The 22262-nt window shown below is 39.5% G+C and overlaps 1 protein-coding gene across 1 annotated transcript in view; it reads left to right on the top strand.

The window, feature by feature from the left end:
- BMP6 (bone morphogenetic protein 6) overlaps positions 1 to 22262 on the top strand; it is a 165368-nt gene that overhangs the window by 110585 nt on the left and 32521 nt on the right. Inside the window, exon 2 of the mRNA XM_077810662.1 lies at positions 15879 to 16071. Within this exon, the coding sequence (XP_077666788.1) occupies positions 15879 to 16071 (193 nt within the window). The remainder of the gene's footprint in view (positions 1 to 15878; positions 16072 to 22262) is intronic.

The raw sequence follows: 22262 nt of genomic DNA, 5'->3' as shown, positions 1-22262 counted from the left end.
TGTGGAAAGTCTGCCTCAGACTGGACTGTCGTGGCCTCAGAGCGGTCTCATTTTTCTGCTATGCTGCTGTGGTTGTAGAGAGCCAGGGAGCCCCCAAAGTGCATGACACTGTCTGAGAAGAGGGTATTGCTGAAGTCTGTTGATTCAGTGACTTTTTTCCATTTGCTTAGCTACTGTGGAGCTTCCAACAGGAGTTACAGCTGGTTCTCCTGACCTCCCTCATTGGTAATTTAGGCCTTTCTGTGCCAGCTTTAGTGAAACTGGTCCAAGATGTTGACAGGGTTTTAATATGCCGCATCCTGACTGTAGAGTAAGCATCTCAGTGGATACTATGCAAATGGTTTTTCATAATTTCTGGTACCCTGTAGATGCTGTGAATTTGATGGGTGCATGATTTTGTTTTAAAACTGTCTGTCTGATTCAGGAATCTGAAAGTAAGCTGTTGTGTATTGATCTTAATCTTGTTTTTATTAGCTGGTTCCAGCTTGTTTCCCAGCACAGAGGAACAACTCAGTTAATGTTTTCTATGGTAAAAAGGCTCATCCCCTATTCAAGATATGTTACAGAAAGTTGTGTAAAAAGAGATTGCTTTGCTATTGTTAAATGTAATCTCCATAATTGTACTGGGGTCAAATTAATCACTGGTTATAGTCTGAATAATTCTTTTCTAGCACCTCCAGCTTTTCATATAGGGTCAGATCTTCATTTGATGTAAATTGGCATAGGTCCTTCAACCTCAGTAGAGGAATTTTCTGTCAGACCAAGACAGACATCATTTGACATTTCTGATATTTGTTAAAAAAGTGGAAACTCCCTCTCCCCTGCACTTAAAAAAACTTCTAGATAGGGCACAATGGGGTAAGCTAAAGATGAAATGCCATCTGAATTTCATTGCTTTTCTCATCCTAAAGATAGGGCATTCTTTTCAGCATGCATGTTGATGATGACAGCCTTTAATATTAAAAGCTCATATTTGTGGCCAGCATAATTCTGAATACTCTTAGCTGCTGCTGCTCCTGACACACACGTTCTTCATTAGGGCTTCACTGCAGGATGCAGATCGGAGATTTTTTTTTCCCCCTCCTTCCCTTTCTTTTTTTCAAGAATAGGGAGAGAAGACTATGATGGCTACTGAAGCAGCATTAGAAGTGACTCGAGGAGAGGCGCTGAAGATGCGGAAGCTGCTGGATATGTATCATCCTTGAGGGGGAGTATCTGAGGGAAGGTACTTATCTATGAACTGTCACCTGATAGAGCTCACGGTGGAGAAGATGGAAGGATTAGAGATGTAGCTGGAGAAAATGATAGAATTCGGATGAGGATTTAAAGGTTTAGTGCAGAAGAGGAGAGAGGAGGTGGTGGTACAGACAACTCAAGATTTGCAGACACTTGCCAAACACAAGGATGTGGAGGACAGATTGCCAGAACAGGAGGGTGATCCATAGAAGAATGTGACCATGAGGACAAGGCAGAGAAAGGTGCCAGCTAGTGGTGATGAAATCAAGTTGAGTAACAGGCTTGTGCCAGGGGAATGATGAGGAGAAACTGGCAGAATAGGGTGTGGCAAGGAAGAAAAGAAGGGAAGCTAGCCCCTGTAGAAGAGATGGGGGGGATAGCCAGGGAGCAGAGCCTAAGGAAAAATAAGGATGGTGTATAGGGGACTGTGAGAGAGAACATAAGACAGATTCATACCAACCTCAGGAAGAGACAGGTCTATGTGATCAGGGACTTCATGCTCAGAAGACTCAACAGGCTTGCACCAGACCAGAACCAGAGAACAGCAGTGTGTGCTGTCTGCCAGGAGCAAGGATACAAGATGTGGATGTGAGACTGAAAAGGATCCTCATGTGAGTGGAGATGCATCCACCAATTGTGCTGCAGGTCAGAATGAACGGCATGGCTAGATTCCCATTGGAATGGATCAAGGATAACCACACATGGCTGTATAAGACACTTAAAGAAGTGGAAGCTCAGGTGATTTTTCAGTGGAATACTTCCTGTCCCTAGAGAAGAAGGGCTAAGGCGTGACAAGATAATGAAGATCAACAAATAGCTCAAGGATTGGTGCAATGAGGAAGGTTTGGGGATGTTTGACCACTGCTTGATATTTACAGAAAGACAACTCTTCTTGACTGATAGACACCACTTGCATATCTGGGCTATTACTCTTCTAGGATCAAGACTGGCGTGATTGATAAGAAGACTCTAAACTAGGAGATGAGGGGAGGAGATTGGGAGAGACTCACGAAATCTTCACACCTGGTTTCAATATGTGGGAGCAGGAAAATCAGCTAAATGAAGATATAGTAAGGGATTACGGAACACCACAAGCTAGAAAATTGGGTGAGGTCTGAGAAGAAACAACTGAAATGCTTGTACGCGAGTGGAGGAAATCTGGGCAATAGAATGGAGGAACTGGAACTCTGAGTACCAGATCTTACAGGGATTTACCAGATCTTACAGGGATTACAGAAACATGGTGGACTACCACACATGACTAGAATACTGACATTGAAAAATAAAATGCTGTTTAGGAGAGAGAGGAATAAAGGTAAAGGTGGTGGGATACTGTGGTATATCAGTGCAACAGTAAACTGTAAAGAAATAAAAGTGACACAATGGCCAAAACAGAATCTGTTTAGATCATAATCAATTTGGGGAAGGATTGTAAAAGAGGTTCTGTTGGGACAGTGCTAGGGGTCTGCTATAGACCTTCAGGGTAACACCCGGATATGAGTAGAGATCTCTTTTAATATTAGAGAGAGAATGGCTTTTGGCAATTGTCATAATGGGAGACTCTGTGACATTTTCCAGCATACAATCTGGACTGTTTAACAGTGGTGTCACACAGCCTTGAGCATGAAAATTCACTTCCAGCTAAACACATGAGTACTCTGACCAGTACTCTGAATTACACAGAGGTAGAAACCCGCAAATTCTTAGTCCCAGCCTTGTTTCCCAGAAATGTGCGCCTTGTACTGCTCAATACCCTTTTGAACAGTACAAGCTCATAGAAAATCCATCATTTCATAAAAGGAAAATGATGATGCACTAGCCTTGTTATCCCAAATTGAGTTTCTCACACACTGTAATCCAAACACACTGGTTAAGATAAAACAATAGAATAAGTTTAACCATAGAAAGATAGATTATGATGCATAAAAGTCATGATTGGTTACAAAAAGTAAATAAGAGTAAAATGCAAGCTAATACCTAACTTAACAAACTATGTGAACTTAAAAGTAAAAGGTTTTCCTCACCAGTAAATTTCACTGGCTGGGTTTCTTTTCAACTAAGGTTTTTAATTTCAAAAGGGTGGATTTGGGGAAATTAAGGGAATTAGGTAAAGAAGTCAGCTGGACTGAAGAGCTCAAAGTTTTAAATGTGGAGGAGGCTTGGAATTTCTTCAAATCAACTAAACAAAAACTGTCCAAAATTTGCATCCCAAGAAAGGGGGAAAAAAAACTTATAGGGAAAGGTTCCAGACCCAGCTGGATGGATAATCATCTCAAAAAGGGTATTAGGAGTAAACAGAGAGCAGAGTAAGGAGAGAGATAGGGAATGGAAAAAGGTGTTCGATTAGTAAAGAAAGCTACATCATGGCAGTTGGAAAATGTAGGGATAAAGTGAGAATGACTGAATTAGCTCTTGCCAAGGTAATTAAAATAAATAAGAGAGTTTCTAGTTATATAAATAAAAAGAGAATAAGGAGTGATGAGATTGGGCTGCTATGCAGTGTGGATGGGAAGGAGATTAAAGATAATCTAGGTATGGCCCAAAAACAAAGTATTCATTTAGTCTTAGTTTTTCAGTAAGGATGATAATATGGAACATGGGCATAAAGGCAGTACAGCTGATGGAAATGAGCGTCAAGAAATGGAAATTACCACATCTGAGATAGAAGATCTTAAAGAAATTACTGTGTTCAAATTGTGGGGCTGGATAACTTCTATCCCAGAATACTGAAAGAACTGGCACATGAGATTGCTATTCTGGTAGTAAGGATTTTTAATAAATCTGTCTATTTGGGTGTAGTACCATGTGATTGGAGAATAGTTAATGTTGTACCTATGTTTAAGAAAGGGGGTGTGGTGGGGGAAGAGTGATTTGGGTAATAATGTTAGTAGGCAAGGTTTTAGAACAAATTATGAACAACAACAACAAGAAAAATTAAAAGTATGGGGTAAATGATAAAAAATATATATAATGCAATATGGTTTACCAAATGTAAATCATGCCAGACTAACCTGATTTCCTTCTTTGAGGAAATAATGGTTATTTGTTGTTGTTGTTTTAAGATAAGGGAAGGTGCAATGATCTGATATACTTGAACTTGGGTAAAGTATTTGACGGTACTACAGGGGAAATTAGTTAAATTAGGGAAGATGAGGACCAGTAAAACATTGTAAAATGGACAGGGAATTGACTAAAGGAGAGAAGGCAATGGTTTTTGCTGAAAGGTGGATTATTGGACTGGAGGGAGGTTACTAGTGGAATTCCTCAAGGATTAGTTTTGGGATCAATCTTAGGTAATATTTTTATTAATGATGTTAGTACAAAAAGTAGGAGTGTGCTATTGGAATTTGCTAAGGATGTAAAGTTGGGAGACATCATCAATACAGAGGAGGATTAGAATATTATACATGAAGAGCTGGATGACCTTCAAGACTGGAGTGACAGAAATAGGATGAAATTCAATAGTACTAAGTGCCAGGTCACAAAGTTAGGGTCTACTCCATTGGAAGTGAAAGAGGAGGGGAGAGACCTGGGTGTATGCTCTAATCACAGGATGACTGAGCTCCCACTACGATGCAGTTGTGAAAAAGGCAAATGTCATCCTAGAATGTATTAGGTGAAGCATTTCAGAGAGAAAGAGAGAGATGCCATTGTACAAGGCCTTGGTGAGATCTCATCTGGAATACTGTGTACAATTCTGGTCACCCACGTTTAAGCCCCTTCGTTTTCAGTTTAAACTGATTTTTACTGATCCCTCCTGGGTTTATAAAAAGTATTATTCTTTTTTTTTTTTTCTGATTTTTCACCCTAATTTTGTATCATTCAGTTATATAAAAAATAACTTGTTTTATTAGGAAAATACAATACATTGCATGAGAAACTAAATATTATGATAATACATTAGTCTGTGTGTATATGCAAATCTACCTGTTGAAGTAAGACCATGTATTAGTCTAGAAGACACGTACAATAAACAAACAGACATGCATGCAAGCTCTGAAGTGCGTGCACATCTGAACATACCGATGAATCTCATGCCCACCACATACACATTTCAAGCTGTTAGCAGATAACTGCTTAAAAATTTGAGACACTAAAATGGGAAGAAAATGAAAATCTGTCCTTCTGTCCACCAAAATAAACCCCAATATTTACCGAGAAAAATTATTAATAGTTTTTACACTGATTTTTAGCTCTTTTTGTTGTTGTAATGAACACCAATACATTCTTAGGAAAAAATTAATAAAAACTGAAAACTAAGGGTCCTACCCATCATGGAAGATAAATTCAGGGAAGATAAATTCAAACTGGAACAGGTGCAGAGAAGAGCTACCAGGATGGTTAGGGGAGTGGACGGTGTCACTGTGCCTCCAGCGGTCACAACTGAGAATACCAAATTCAGAACAAGCTGCTGAGAAACAGGGCAGACACACCCCAAAACCAGTGGTTATTCTCCCATAAGCTATACCAATCCAGCAACAAAAGTAAATTTCTGTCTCACCTCACTGACTAACAAGTCAGAATTGCAGCCTCTTTAGGTATTTCAGTCCTGGATTCAACACCCAGACACTAGACTTAATGATGAGTAGTTATTTAAAACCAGTTTCATGAAACAATAGGATTCTTCTGATCCCAAAGGAACAGCCTCATACCCAGGTCAATATATAACTCAGATCTTACCCAATAATCATGCTGTTGCCAGTCCTTTAGTATCTAATAGCTAAAGATTTATTTATAAAAAGAAAAAGGTGTGAGTTAAAATTGGTTAAAGGAATCAAATACATACAGTAATTACAAAGTTCTTGGTTCAGGCTTGTAGCAGTGATGGAATAAACTGCTGGCTTGTTAAGTCTCTGGTTGCTTGCAGATCATTGGAGGTCCTCAGTCCCTTGGTTAGAATGCTCCCATTAGAATAAGTTTCAGAGTGGTAGCCATGTTAGTCTGTATCAGCAAAAAGAACGAGGAGTACTTGTGGCACCTTAGAGACTAACAAATTTATTTGGGCATAAGCTTTCATGGGTTAAAACCCACTTCCGTGCATCTGATGAAGTGGGTTTTAGCCCATGAAAGCTTATGCCCAAATAAATGTGTTAGTCTCTAAGGTGCCACAAGTACTCCTCGTTCTTTCCTTTGGAATAAGTTCATAGTCGAGAGGTTTGATCAGGAAAGAAGCCAAAATGGAGATGTCCCCAGGGCCTTTTATAGCTTCGGCCAAGTGAAGGGAAACCCATTGTTCTCACTGTGGGAAAATTACAGGGAACATGATGGTGTTTGGAGTCACGCGGGCAAGTCACATGTCCATGCCTGCTTCGCTTAGTCATCGTAGACACCATCACCCATACTCTAGTTAGAATGTTCACAGGAAAGTCCATTAAGTATAGATAGGCATCTCCCATGGTCCATTGTGAGTTAAGTGTTCCTTGATGGGCCATTTAACTTGAATAGTCCTTTCAAGATTGCGGGCTAAGATTTCACCCTTGTGGGTGTTACCACAGCAGCAGACATTCGAAATACAGGTACATAGTTAATACTCATAACTTCAGATACAAAAATGATACATACATACAAATAGCATAGTCATATTCAGCAAATCATAACCTTCCATAGACATCTTACTTGACATACTTTGTACAAGATTTGTAGAAATTATAGAACAGTGGTAGCACAATGATCTACATGGTCATATTTTATCAGATAATATCACAGAGGGGTCCTAACTTTATGAGAGGAGACTGGAAGAGCTTGACTTGTTTAGTCTTGCAGAAGGAAGGCTGAGAGAGGATATGATTGCTCTCTAGAAATATGTTAGGGAGGTAAATACCAAGGAGGATGAAGAGCTATTTAAGATAAAGAACAATGTTGGCGCAAGACCAAATGGATATAAACTGGCCATGAACAAATTCAGTCTTGGAATTAGAGGAAGGTTTCTTACCATTAGAGAGGTGAGGTCCTGGAACAGCCTCCCAGTAGGAGTTGTGGGGGCAAACCCCTTAATTAGTTTTAAGAAAGAGATAGATACATTTATAAGCGCAATTGTATCACAGGCTTGCTTGTGATGGTAGGAGGCAGGGCTTAACAGCCATGAGGCTCACTTCCAGTTTGTCTTGTGTTCCTAAAGTTCATGCTTCAGGATCAGCCACTGTCAGTGTATTCTGGGAGGGTTTTTTACAGTTGCCCATGATGCTGATCACAGATGCCCATGGCTGGAGATATAGGACATTGGATGTGGTGGACCAGGGCTCTGAGGGGGCACCTAGTATTCTCTCTAAAGTGCTTGGTTGGCTTGCTCCTGCTCACATGCTCATGGTTTAGCTGATCACCTTATGTGGAGCCAGGAAGAAATTTTCCTCCAGGTCACACTGGCAGTGACCTTGTGCCTTGATCCTTCTTGTTCTTTGGCTGAGGTACATAATAGTCTAGTCTCCTGTGGGCTTTAATAGTTTGGTGTCTCTTCAGTTCTTGGGTTTAGTGTGTGGGTGGTTGTGACGGGTGGATCACAGAAACCTCCTTGGGAATTGCCACCTGATGTGCCTAGACTACCTCTGAGCCTGTTTTCCCTGCCAGCTTGGGACTTCAGTCCCTTGCCTGGTTTGAGCCAGACATGCTTGCCTGCGGCAAACACAGATCCAGGTCTGAACCACGTCCCCCGCAAGCTGCAGGCTTAACTGAAAATAGCTTAAGAAGTGCTCCTGTCTCCAGCACTCAGATACCCAACCCCCAATGGGGTCCAAATCCCAAATAAATCCGTTTTACCCTGTAAAAAGCGTATACAGGGTAAACTCATAAATTGTTCACTCTCTGTAAGAGTAATAGAGAGATATGCACAGCTGTTCCCCCCCCCAAGTATTAATATATACTCTGGGTTAATTAATAAGTAAAAAGTGATTTTATTAAATACAAAAGTAGGATTTAAGTGGTTCCAAGTAATAACAGACAGAACAAAGTGAATTATCAAGCAAAATAAAATAAAACATGCAAGTCTAAGCCTAATACCGTGAGAAAACTGAAAACAGGTAAATCTCACCCTCAGAGATGTTTCAATAGGCTTTTTTCACAGACTGGCCTCCTCCTAGTCTGGGTCCAGCAATCACTCACACTCCTGTAGTTACTGTCCTTTGTTCCAGTTTCTTTCTTTCAGGCATCTCTTTGGGGGTGGAGAGGCTATCTCTTGAGCCAGATGAAGACAAAATGGAGGGGTATCCAGGGGTTTATATAGTTTTTCTCTTGTGGGTGGAAACTCCCCTCTCCCTATGTAGAATCCAGCTACAAAACGGAGTTTTGGAGTCACATGTCCATGCATGACTCAATTTTCTACAGGACATTCCCTGGAAAGCTCAGATGTTGATTGGTGTCTATCAAGGTCCATTGTTAACCAAGTACTACCAATTACTTGAATAAACCCTTCACACTATGTTGACCAAATCTGCCTTAGGTGCTTTCTACAGTAAACACTTTAAATATAAGCATAGAACCAACACTCATAACTTCAGATATAAAAATTATACATACATACGAATAGGATGAATACATGCAGAAGAACAGTAACCTTTGCAAATATATGTTACATGGCATGTCTAGCATAAAACATATTACAGTTATGTCATATTTACACTCATAAGCATATTTCTATAAAGCATTATGGAGTGCAGCGTCACAGTGGTATTGGTGACCTGTGATATACAGGAGGTCAGACGGGATGATTCTAGTGGTTCCTTCTGGATGTAAACTGATTTCTAAGCGAACTCCTAATTAAACCTAAATATTTTTTTAAAATATGGCATGAAAATCAACAAAAACAAGTAAATGTAAATGTTTGCTATGAGTCATGTGTTCTAAGTGACCTCTACTTGTAAGCATGCTATTCTTCTGTCATTTACACATGCATGTCCAGTTAGTAGATTTTAACACTTGCATGCAAGTTCTCATGTAGATGTTCACAAAGTTGCTTCTTCACAAATGGAAAATGGAGGTAAAACCCCTTTGATTTTTTTCCCTATTCTGCGCAGTGCTTATGTTAAAAATAGCATCTCTTTACTTAACAGATGGTGGGGGGGTTATGCATTGTTACATCTACTTATATAACCATGGCTGAGAGAGGTGGATTCTGTTCCATCTTGCACAAAATCTAACAAGTTTTTTCTTAAGCTCCAATTAATTTGATCCTGTGCAAACCCATTGAAAGCCATTATTGTAAAGGTGTCAGAGATGGTTGTATGGTTCCGTATGTACGTGTTGTATATATGTGTTAGCCACATAGTTTGTGTGTTTCAGGAGGAATACTGATGCTAAAATATTAAGGGCCTGATCATTATGATAGTTTTATATCAGTGTCACCCCACTGATTTTAGTGCATAAAACTTGTGTAATGGAGTGCAGAGTTGGCCCTTCAATTTTATAGTAATGCTATAGTTGTGGCAGAAGGGGGATTTTAAGTGGCCTCTTTTTCAGGGGCTTTGTAATTTTGTGGGGTGAGAGGAAAGGGGGAACCTCTTGGAGCTGAGATTCCTTATGTTTGTAACCATACAAAAAGTGAAACGTGCTTTTAAATTATGGTTTATTAAATTAAATTTTAATAAATCATATTCATTTATTAAATATGAAAGTGTGATTTTACATACAGGAGTAAGTATTTCTTTAAAGTTGTCAGGATGGAATTTTTTAAAAACTTCAGATTTCAGTCTTTGGATATAATAGTGTTCAAAAATCATGAGTCTAGGCCCCCAAAAGTCTTGACATTGTTCTAAAAATCATGACTTTTAAAATATATTACTTTTTTTAGATTCCTTTTTCATTTTGCCTTCTGAATTCTGAGCTTGTGGGGTGCACTCAAGTTCATGTCTTCATGCTTTTCTTTGCAACCACATGGGCTAGAAACTTATTTTAAAAGAGCTCTCTGTCACATAATCACCTGACTCCGAGAGCTGGGACTTAAAAAAACAAAAACAAAAAATCCCTGCCAAATATGGCAAGACTTACAATAAAATAGTGAGAGCTGGCAACTCTATTCAGTCAGGGCTAGTGCCTTGGTTATGTTTGAAATGATTTTATGGAGAAATAGAGAAGCACTTGAAAATCAGTTACCCAAGGAGAATTTATTTAAATGACTGTCACTATTCTTCTCTTCACTGTCTTCCAAGATAGGTGCGAGAAACAAGGTGAGTGAGGTAATCTCTTTTATTGGACCAACTTTTGTTGGTCAGAGAGACAAGCTTTTGAGCCACACACAGCCACCCACCTTGTGTCTCTAGTATCCTGGGACTGATGCAGCTACTACACTGCAAGATACATGTGAGACATTCAAATGAAAGTATAATGGTACAATCACTTAAATATATTTGGTTAGATTCTTTTATTGTGTGATTCTTTCTTTTTTTGATTTAATTAATCAGCTTCCTTATATAGTGCTTTAAAATTAGGAAGTGTGTTACAAGTGGTTGGTTATTTTTAAATCAAGAAAATTCTTGCAAAAATAGCTATTGAAACATTGGTTTAGAATTAAAATGCACACAATTCAAATCCACAAAAACCTTAACTTTGAATTTCTTGACTTTTAAATATTTATTCATATTGTTGTATTCATACTGTAATTTAACTATTTACTAAGAGTTGATATAACATGCTGCTGGCACCTTCTCTATTAACCATATATATATATACACACACACACACATACACATACAGACATTTCTTGTAACAATAGTCATGTCCAGAAATTAGTCCAAACCAAAATCCCAAATGCAAACACTCCCAAACTTCACAGCTCAGTCCCATTTCTACTTGTGATACTACAGGTCCGTACTGTACCTAAGAAACTCCATAATAAATGAGTAATAATAGAAAAATATATTGTGACTCAGAGTATAACTTTTGTATAAGGCTGTAATTTTTGTCATAGTCCTGCAGTATCTTCTTCTGTTCTTCTCTGCTAACATTGGCTAGACTCAGAGCCTGAAGATGACCAGCAATGTGAAGCTCATTTTCAACCTGTTGACTGTTAAGATTCCCTTATTTTTTCTTCTGCCGTCAGCTTATAAAGCTTGAATACATACAGAAGCCTTAGGTTAGAAATTAATTTGGACTTTCACAAACTACTGATCAGATCAGCCTGAACAAATTCACATTGAAAAAAGATTGGAAAGCAGTGTAAGAAGTTGTTTTTTCCTTCTGACTGCTTGTTGGTGTTTTGGTGTGCGCTATCTGTTCTTTGAATAATGGGTCACCTGATGCAGTGTAATACCAGCAGCTAGAACAGGGGCGGGCAAACTTTTTGGCCTGAGGGTCACATCAGGTTTCCAAAATTGTATGGAGGGCCGGTAAGGGGAGGCTGTGTCTCCCCAAACAGCCAGGCGTGGCCTAGCCCCCACCTCCTATCCGACACCCCTGCTTCTCGCCCCCTGATGGCTCCCCCGGGATTCCTGCCCCATCCAACCCCCCCGTCCCCTGATGGGGCCCCCCCCGAGACTCCTATCCCGTCCACCACCCCCTGCTCCCTGTCTCCTGACCACCCCTGGACCCCCCACCCCTGACTGCCCCCTGCTGCCCCATCCAGACCCCTCCTTGTCCTTCCTGACTGACCCCCTGGAACCCCTGCCCCATCCAAGCCCCCTGTTCCCTGCCCTCTGACTGCCCTGCCCCCTGACCACCACCCCCAACTCCCCTGCCCCCTTACCACGCTGCCTGGAGCACTGGTGGCTGGCAGCACTACAGCCGTGCTGCCCAGAGCATCAGGTCAGGCTGGGGCTCTGCAGCTGTGCTGCCTGGCCACCCAGAGCGTTGCGCCAGTGGGAGAGGGGGAACACCATGGGGAGGGCTGGGGGCTAGGTTCCCAGGCCAGGAGCTCAGGGGCTGGGCAGGAGGGTCCCGCAGGCCATAGTTTGCCCACCTCTGAGCTAGAACCTTGCCTTTCGGTGTTTACTGTGGGTTTTACAACACAAATTCTTCATTAAAATTGAACTGTTTCTAAATCATGGTAAAAAGCCCCACTGCAAACAGCTGTTGGGATTTTATGTTTAAAGCTTTCCTGTAGAATGAAAACAACTGATGGTTAACTTGATGGCGTGACAGTGATGAATACATACAATTTAAATATCCCACCAGACCCACCCATACAAGGAGAAACACCATGCTGCACTATATTATGGGAAATTTGAGAAAAACTTTCCAACCAAACAGTTAAACTTTTATGCTAGTTTCATACAAGCTTGATTTATTTTTTTTCCTAGTCTTGTGACATTGTAGGGACACTTTCTGGACTAATTTTAGAGGGACAAAATCAACTTAAAATAATACTTCTTTCTGAATTTATTGTACCTGCTGCTGTAACCATTAACGTCTATGTTTACTGTAGCTGAAAGAGATTGGAGAACAAAAGTTTTTTTTTCTTTGTTTCAATTACTTTACTCTGACAGCACTTTGAGTACAGTCAGTTTAATCATTTCTCCTATAGTAATTTTTGTCCGCTTCCCCTGTTTGTGTGGGTCTTTTGCACCATGACAGTGAAAGACAAAGATTTTTTAAAATGTGCTTTTCAGATCATAAAAACTGAGAGAGGAACTCGGGGCATGTATTGCACTTGAAATTACTTTGTACTCTTTTAAAAATTGACTAGATTTCACATTGACTGTATCGCTTTTAAGTGCACATTTTGGACTGAGGTGGAGAGGAGGTACTTCAGTACCACACCACTTCTCCAAATTGAAATCTGGAGATATTTTAATGGGAAAAAACTGACCCCCTTCATATTTGGTGTGATCCTACCACTTGTCGGGTGGGACAGCACTTTCCTTGTGCTCTACACTTACTGATGCTGAGTCAGATCTTGAGGCAGGGCTTCCTGTCTGTGACTAGCAAGAGACATGGAATGTTTCCTTCATTTGTTTCTTGTCTGTCTCTCTCCTTTTCTGATTTAAGTCTTTCTGTCTCCTTCTTGTTCTCCTGTTCTCTCTCATTTCCCCCAGCATCCTTTCCTGGGGCTCTTCCTTGTCCTGTTAGTTTTCTTCTCATTCCTTCTTCGTATTTCCATACCATTCTTTTCTCCATCTACCTTTGCTCGTCCAACCTCATCTTTTGCAACAAATCTTGGAAAAAGGGACCTTTCTATGTAGTTTTTTCCCCCCACACTGCATTGTTTAGCACAATGTTGATTCAGTCCCACACTATGTGACAAGTGTAGTAGACAGAGTGGGGAGTAGAGCCCAGATCTGTTGCACTGGTAGAATCTGGGAACCTGTAGAGCTATAGAAGCTACATGCTAAATGAGACATGCAGGCCTAATAAGTTCCTAGGCAAGAATTATTGTTTCATTCTTCCCCATCCCATCCCTCCCAATAGCTGATTCAGATCGTTCCATCACCAATCGCTATATATATATGCATATCTTGTAGCAGATGTTCAGAACTTGGTCTCTGTCTCTTTAATCTTAACCCTTGCCTTTTTATTGCTTGGACTGTTCTATGCTTATGAAATATGCCAACATAGTGTTTAGAAAAGTATGCTTGGTTACACTTTCTTCAGTGGATGAAAATAGATGCAACGCTCTTAGAAATAACTAGATATTCCAGCCCCTTTTACAGAGTACATACAAAATAAACAAAGGCCTACTAATACTGGTGAATTTCAATCTCTTATATCATTCCACCTTGAAAGCTGGTTTTAGATGGGATGCTTTGTGGCAACATGGACCATCAGTAAAATACAGCAATTGCAATCTCAAATAAAAATTCCTACCTATAGTGTAATGAAACTTTTGGTTAAAAACAACACCTGCCAGTAAAGAAGACCGGAAGGATACAGTACATTGAACAAATGTATTCTGAAGCATTAGAAGGGAATGATACCACTACTTGTAAAATTGGTAAAGGAATACAATGGGCAACCCAGCCCTTTTTCTGAAAGCTCTTAGACCAGTGGTTTTCAACGTGTGGCCAATGGACCCCTGGGTGGTCCACAGACTGTCTTAAGATTTCCAAAGGGATCCACACCTTCATTTGAAAATTTTCAGGGGTCTGCAAATGTAAAAAGGTTGAAAACCATTGTCTTAGACTCAATAGCCTGTACTCTCATTTGTGTAAATTCTAAACTGATCAAGCCAATATTTAATGATGTAGAGGTGCCAAAATTAATAGTCCTTTATCTATGACCACAGTTTGCAAATTCACCTATTTATACCATAACTTTTATAAAGCATCCTTAGTGCATAGTACAACAAAGTGCACTGCACACAGTTAGTTGTAGGTGAAAAGATTTCCAGGGAAGCTTCAAAGAGAAGGAAATGACTAAATATCTTGAAGGGAACCGCAATAAAGTTCCAGCTAGATACGGCACCACAAATGAAAGAACAGCTTCCAACTGCAAATTAGTAATAGGGAGAGGACAGAGAGGAAGCAAAGATTGGAGTTGGGGGTGGAGGGGGAGGGGGTAAATAGACAGAAATGAAAGGCTGAGGAGTATCTATCCATTAACTGTGTGTAATGAGAACACTGGGGTGGCTTTTCTTTTCTTAGTGGGCTTGAGGATAAGTCACTAGACTGAGACACAGGAGATCTGGGCTCAATTACCCACTCTGCCACAGATTTCCTGTGTCCTTGGACAAGTCATTTAATCTTCTCTGCCTCAGCTTCCCATCTGTAAAATGGGCATCTCTCCTAACTCTGGAGGATAATGTGAGGATAATTTAATGCACATTTTGAGGCACTCAAATGTTGTTGTAAAGGCCATATAAATTCCAGCGTAGGTAGGAAGTAATCTGAAGATGATGGAAGATGGGGTGGTGGGAATGGTATGGTCTTTCTTCCTGAGCAGGAGCAAGTTGGCATGTTAAGGAGAAAAAGCATCAGGCTGATTTAAAAGGAAAATCCTCCCCTCACCACTGATCCATAATTACATGTTCACATTGATAACATAATGTTGATTTATTTATTACCGACACAATTCCTGTTTCAGCTCCTTGGTGAGAGCAACTTTACTGGATTTTTTTTAATTCTTTGTAATTTATAAACATTTTAAAACAAATTATTATAAAATTAAAATTCAAGGAACAAAGACAAAATGACAGTGGATTAAGTTAAAACCCAAACAAGGCACAATGAAGGTATACAAGGGAAGAGAAATTAAAGAAAAACCTCTGGAGAAGAAAATGCAAATCCTAAGGTGCAAACCTCTTTAAATAAATGCAGGTGGCCTGATTTGGGTCTCACTTACCATACATATCTCATACCTATTTATGAGCATCATAAAACCGAGGCCACTGGCTTGCAGTTCTCAAGCTAAAGCAAGCTTCCACAAAGGGAAGAGGAACTTGGTGGTTTTGGTTAACTTTAACCCTGGACATAATGTCATACAAATATTATTTTATTTTGATTGGAAGCCTAAAGCATAAACCTGGGTGTCAGGAGATCTGGGATGTGTTTGTGGGTCAGCCACTGACTTACTGGGCTCACTTAATTGTATCTGTCCCTCTCTATGCTTCAATAGCCCCATCGTCAGAATGGAGAAAATAATGAAAGTAATTTGCTCTCAGGCTAACATGGAGCTTAATGAATATTGTAAAGAACTGTGAGATGACAGAATGTGAGAAAACTCTTGTTGTTAATTTCAGTTTGTCACAATCTGTTGTGTTTTGTTTTGTTTTGGTAATGTTGTAGTTGAATATGACAAGGAGTTCACACCTCACCAGCGATACCACAAAGAGTTCAAGTTTAACTTGTCCCAGATCCCAGAAGGGGAGGCGGTTACTGCTGCGGAATTCCGAATCTACAAGGACTGTGTCATGGGGAGTTTTAAAAATCAAACCTTTCTTATCAGCATCTATCAAGTCCTGCAAGAGCATCAGAACAGGTAAATAAGGGACGGTCACTCTTTTTCACTAACTACGGCAACTGTGAAGCCTGGGGTGGAGGACTCCTTTTTTAAGGAGGTGGGAATATTCGGAAGGTGCAGAAATCAATTAGAATATTTTTTGCCCAGGTTAATAGAGGTTGTTACTGTTCAAGTTTCATTTATTAGGAAGTAGACTTTATAAAATATAAAATGGATGTGAACTGAAGAAACTCAGCAGTAACTTAGTCCAGAATGTCATTCGGGGAATATGATTTTGTTGACTTAAAGTGAGACAAGAGTCTAGGGTGAAGCCATGTAATTTTAGACTAAAGATTCTGCATTGCTAACATTATTCATGCACACTATAATGGGTATGTTCCATTTCAGATAGATACTAAATGGATATGTAATAGAGCTTATCCTGGAAATTTAGAGTAAAACTGCTACAGAAACATTGCTAAGCATTGTAGTCCTGATTCTCCTTCGAGTTGCACCTTTGTAAATCAGAAGTACAGTAACTTGATTGACTTTAGGGGAGTTACACCAAGGAAAATGAGAAGGAGAAGAAGACAGCCCCAGAATTACAGGAGCTGAACTTTATATCTTGATAGGTTAAAAAAAATGCTTTAGTTACACAGGAAGATCAAATTCAATGCACTTGGAAAACTATGTAGGCTATTTTCTCCAGGAAATCCCTCTGTTAAAGGTTAGTTGATAATATAATCACAGAATCATAGAAATGTAGGACTGGAAAGGACCTCAGTAGGTCATCTAGTACAGCCCCCTGCAGAGAGGCAGGTCTAAGAATTATCTAGACCAGTGATACTCAGACATCCGTGGTTCAGGAGCCAAATTAGCCATCAACATTATCCAAAAGAGCCATGTTCATTGTTTCATTTATTGTCTAATCGAGCATCTATGTATCTAATCTAAATTCTCACAACAAAATGACTGACCAAGTATTATTATTTTATCAATTACAATTGGTTAATAACATATTGACCAATCAGGATTCTTTTACTAACTTGGATGGGTTAATAATTAAATCACACAATATTTTAATATCATGGGCTGTAAGGAGTCACAGGAGACACATTAAAGAGCCATTCGTGGCTCCTGAGCATCGGTCTGCGTATCACTGAGCTAGATCATCCCTGATAGGTATTTGTGTAACTTGTTCTTAACTCCTTCCCCTCCCCAGTGACGGTGATACCACAACCTCCCTAGGTAATTTGTTCCAGTGCGTAACTATCGGCACAGCTAGGAAGCTTTTCCTAATGGCTAGCCTAAATCTCCCTTGCTGGAATTTAAGGCCATTGCGCCTTATCCTGTCCTTAGTGTTTAAGGAGAACAATTTATCACCCTACTCTTTATAACAACCTTTTGTTTACTTGAAGACTGTTACGTCCCCCTGTTATGTCAGTCTTCTCATCTCCAAACTAAAGAAACCCAATTTTTTCTGTCTTTCCTTGTAGGTCATGTTTTCTAGACCTTTAATCATGTTTTTGTTGCTCTCCTCTGGACTTTCGAGTTTGTCCATATTTTTCCAAAAGTGTAGTCCCCAGAACTGGACACAATACTCCAGCTGATGCCTTATCAGTGCTGAGTGGAAAAATTACTTCTCATGTATTGCTTACAGCACTTCAGCTAATATATCCCAGAATGATGTTCACTTGTTTTTGCATTTACATTGTTGACTCATATTTAGTTTGTGATCCACTGTAACCCCCAGATCCTTTTCAGCAGTACTCCTTTCTAGGTAGTCATTTCCCATTTGTATTTGTGCAGTTGATTATTCCTGCATATTTGTAGTACTTTGCATTTGTCCTTATTGAATTTCACCCTATTTATTTCAGACCATTTTTCTGGGCTGTCAAGACCATTTTGAATTCTAATCATGTTGTCCAAAGTACTTGCAACCCGTCCCTGCTTGATATCATCCACAAACTTTACAAGTGAACTCTCTATACCATTATCCAAATCATTTATGAAGATATTTAATAGAACTGGACCCAGGACAGATCCCTGTGGGACGCCAATCAATGTGCCCTTCCAGCTCGATTGTGAACCTATGATAACAACCGAGTACAATTTTCCAAACAGTTGTGCACCCATCTGATAGTAAATTTCTGTAGGCTGTATTACTTTAGTTTGTTTATGAGAAGCTCATGAGAGTAAGGCTTTTGACACTGTCTAAAATTGAGATATATCACATCACCTGCTTCTCCCCCTACCCACAAGGTTTTCTCCCTTGTCAGAAGAGAATATTAGGTTGGTTTGACATGATTTGTTCTTGACAATCCATGTTTACTGTTGTTTATGACCTTATTTTCTTCTAGATGTTTACAAATTTATTTTTTGCTCCATTATATTACTGGGTACTGAAGTTAAGCTTACAATCTGGGTTGTCCTTATTCCCGTTTTTATAGATAGGTGCTATATTTGCCCTTTTTTCCAATCCTTGGGTAACTTTCCTGTCCTCCAGGAATTCTCAAAGATAATCAATAATGGCTAAGAGATCTCTTCAGCCAGTTCCTTAAGTATTCTAGGTTGTATTTCATCAGACCCTGCCAACTTGAAGACATTTAACTTGTGAGTAATTCTTAACTTGTTCTTTACCTATTTTACCCTCAGATCCTACCCCATTTATACCGAAGTTCACTATGTTAATCATCCAATCAGAGTTTTCACAAAATAAGTTAACAGTAACAAAAAAGGCATTTAACGCTTTGGCCATTGCTGCATTTTCTATTATTGTCTCTTCCTCCTCCATTGAGTAATGGAAACTACCTTGTTCTTGGTCTTCTCCTTGCTTCTAGTGTATTTTTAAAATGTTTTCTTGTTACCCTGTGTGTCCCTAGCTAGTTTAATCTCGTTTTTTGCCTTGGCCTTTCTAATTTTGTCCCTACATGCTTGTGGTGTGGGGTTTTGGGTTTTTTATTCATCCTTCATAATTTGTCCTAGTTTCCATACTTCCTATCTTTCCTATGCATTAGGATAGTTTGCTTTTGTGCCCTTAATAATGTTTCTTTTTTAAAAAACTGCCAACTCTCCTGAACTCTTTTTTCCCTTAGACTTGCTTCCCATGAAATATTACCTACCAATTCTCTGAGTTTGCTAAAATCTGCCTTCTTGAAGTTCTTTGTCTTTATTCTGCTGTTTCCCTCCTACCATTCTGTAGAATCATGAACGCATCATTTCATGAACATTTTAATCCAAACTGCCTTCCACCTTCAAATTCTCCACTAGTTCCTACCTGTTTGTCAGAATCAAATCTAGAACAGCCACTCCCCTCGTCTCTTTCTTCACCTTCTGCAATAAAAAGTTGTCTCCAATACATCCCATGGACTTCTGGATAATCTGTGCCTTGTTGTAGTATGTTCCCAAAAGATGTGTAGGTAGTTGAAGTCTCCCATCACTACCAAGTCCTGTGTTTTGGATGATTTTTTTTAATTGCTTAAAAAAAAGACTCATCCACCTCTTCTTCCCGGTTAGGTGGTCTATATTGGACCCCCTACCATAATATAAACTTTGTTTTTAACCCTTTTATTCTTACCAAGAGACTTTCAACAGGTCTTCCTCCCACATCTATCTCAACCACAGTGCAAGTATATACATCTTTGATATACAAGGCAACACCTCCTCACTTTTTTCCCTTGCCTGTCCTTCCTGAATAAGCTGTACCCTTCTATACCAGTATTCCAGTCATGTGAATGATCCCACCAAGTTTCTGTGGTACCAGTTTGATGTAATTGTGATTACTCACTAGTATTTCTTATTCTTCCTGTTTATTCCCCATACTCCTTACATTAGTATACAGACGTCTATGATCATTAGATTTCCCATCTGTATTTCCTCCTGTCTCTCCTTTGCTCCTGCCGTGATTGTCCATGTTGGCCCCAGATTCTGACCCTACACCTAGGTCTCAATGTTTTGGACTTACCTATGGGCTTTTGTCTCCTGCTATATAAGTGTATTCTTATTATTTGGGGCCTCAAATATGACCATAATATATGACCTATATCTATCTATCTATCTATATATGAGCCTGATGCAATGCCCTTTGAAATCAATAGTAGTCTTTCCATTAACTTCATTGGGCTTTGTATCAGGCCATAGGCTCTCCTGTCTATATGAGGCTTTGACTACTGTATAACTGGAATCTAATAGACAAACGGACATTCAAAATATAGTGATATAGACAATCTACTGCCTATGAGAAAGCCCTGGACTTTGCTGCATGTTGATACTTAGCAACATTTGCAATCAGTACGGTGACAGCTGGTAGGCCACTGGTGTCAAATAAGATGTGGAGGGCAAAGACAGGGAAGATAGAACCTGTGGCACAAAAATTATAAGAAATATGAAACAATTTGATATATTTAAGGAATAACATTCATGTCAGGGAAGCATCAAGACAAAAATGAAATTAATGGTCAGTTAAATGTCAAAGTAAATCTGAGCCACATAAGCAATTTATTGGCTAATGATGCTATTCCTATAATAAAAGAAATGAGAAGATGCAGCAAACTACAGCATTAAAAGGAAATATTTTCTTTTCCTTGTGATGGTTTGCAAGGTGGTGATGTTTTGTGATGTTTCTTTCTCAGACTTTCCATTGATGTCATTTTTGGGGCCATGCCTTAGCTGAATAAGTGTTGTGAAGACCAAGCAACCATTCACTAACTGAAGCTAAGAGGAGTGGCATTTGTGGAAAAGGAGTGAAATAATTGGATGCATAATATCAGTGAGGATTTTGATATGTTGGAAGGGAATAATGTTGGGTTTTCTAAGTTGTGGTCTGCTGAAATCTCATGTTTGCTAGCTAGAAGTATATATGAGCTGATATGGACATGTGTGTAGACTTTATAGTTGTCAGCTGTTCTGTTCATTGTGACCACACAGACTTAAAGACCAAATCCCAAGACTTTTCCACAAATACATGTTTCCATCACTGGAGCTGAAGAAGAATCTCTGTTAACTAATGTAGTTTTAGGCCTTCAATATAGTTTCTGTGCACCAGTCCCTAGAGCAAGCCATAGTAATGCATATTTCAGCAGGTCTGACATTTCTTCCCCTACAGGGCATTGGTAACTTTTGTTTGTATGTAACATTATAGTACAGTGAATTGAGTAAAGTATTATAACTTAAAAATGAGTGAAGAGAAATGGGACTCTGATATGGCCCATAGCAATTAATACTCCCATTTCTTAGAGGTTGGTGAAGTCTTTGTTTCAAAGTAGTTGTTAGTAATTCTGTATATGATGTTGTTGACAAGCCATATCTGTATTTCAAATAATATATTAATGAACATAAGTTGCACTGTTGAGTTGGGAGATAAATGTACCTTTTTATTGGGCATTTAGTACTCATGCAAGATTGACAGTCCTGGATACTGCAGCCCTCTGTTTAGTCACAGAACTGGTACCCTGAAGCCAGCAGCACCTCAACTCGGAATTGGAGTGATCACCTCAAGAAAGTAATTCAAGTCTCTCCATTCAGTTGTGTTTTCCTGTTGATACTGCCGACAAGGGTGCCTGTAGTGAGGTGCATGCTAGAATCTGAACTGAGAATCCTAAAGAAGTTTCATCTAGGCCAAACAGACAGCAATTTTCAGTCACTGTTAACATGGGCTAGATTTGAACTGGTGACGCAGATCTCCATAGCTCTTTACTAATCCCTTACTCATCTGTTCCCTTAGGGAATTTATTTATTTTTATATGTGTGTGTGTTTATGTTGGGGTGGGGAGGGGGGTTCTAGCTAAAGAAACATGCACTTTGGATGCATGCCCAGGACTTGTCTACACAGATTGGGCTTCTGATGACAAGGGCAAAATTAGGCCCATATATTCTCAGCGTCATTAGAGAGAAAACTTTATTTCTTCTACTCTTAGCTTAAGTAGTTGTGGATTTTTTCATTTTTTAAAAAATAGATACTATTTTGCAAGAAACACAAGCTTCTGACCACTCTGCAACTTTAGCTTCTATTTACATTTTTGACACTGTAGGGTGTGGTTGCCTAATGTGTGACCAGGTTAGTGTAATGTGTACCCTTGTTGTCCCTTGCTTCTCTTAAAGGGAAACACTAGGTACTTGTTTACAGGTGCTTGCCAACATCTGTACCTAGGAAAGTCCACACTTAAACACATCCCATCTTCTTGCCTTGAAGTCTCTTTGGATGCCCTACGTGAAGTTTGAAACACACTTGG

The sequence above is a fragment of the Eretmochelys imbricata genome, chromosome 2, assembly GCF_965152235.1.
Source record: "Eretmochelys imbricata isolate rEreImb1 chromosome 2, rEreImb1.hap1, whole genome shotgun sequence".
NCBI classification, from domain to species: domain Eukaryota; kingdom Metazoa; phylum Chordata; order Testudines; family Cheloniidae; genus Eretmochelys; species Eretmochelys imbricata.
The sequence above is the reverse complement of the archived record's forward strand: the minus strand, read 5'-3'. Positions and strand labels throughout refer to the sequence as shown.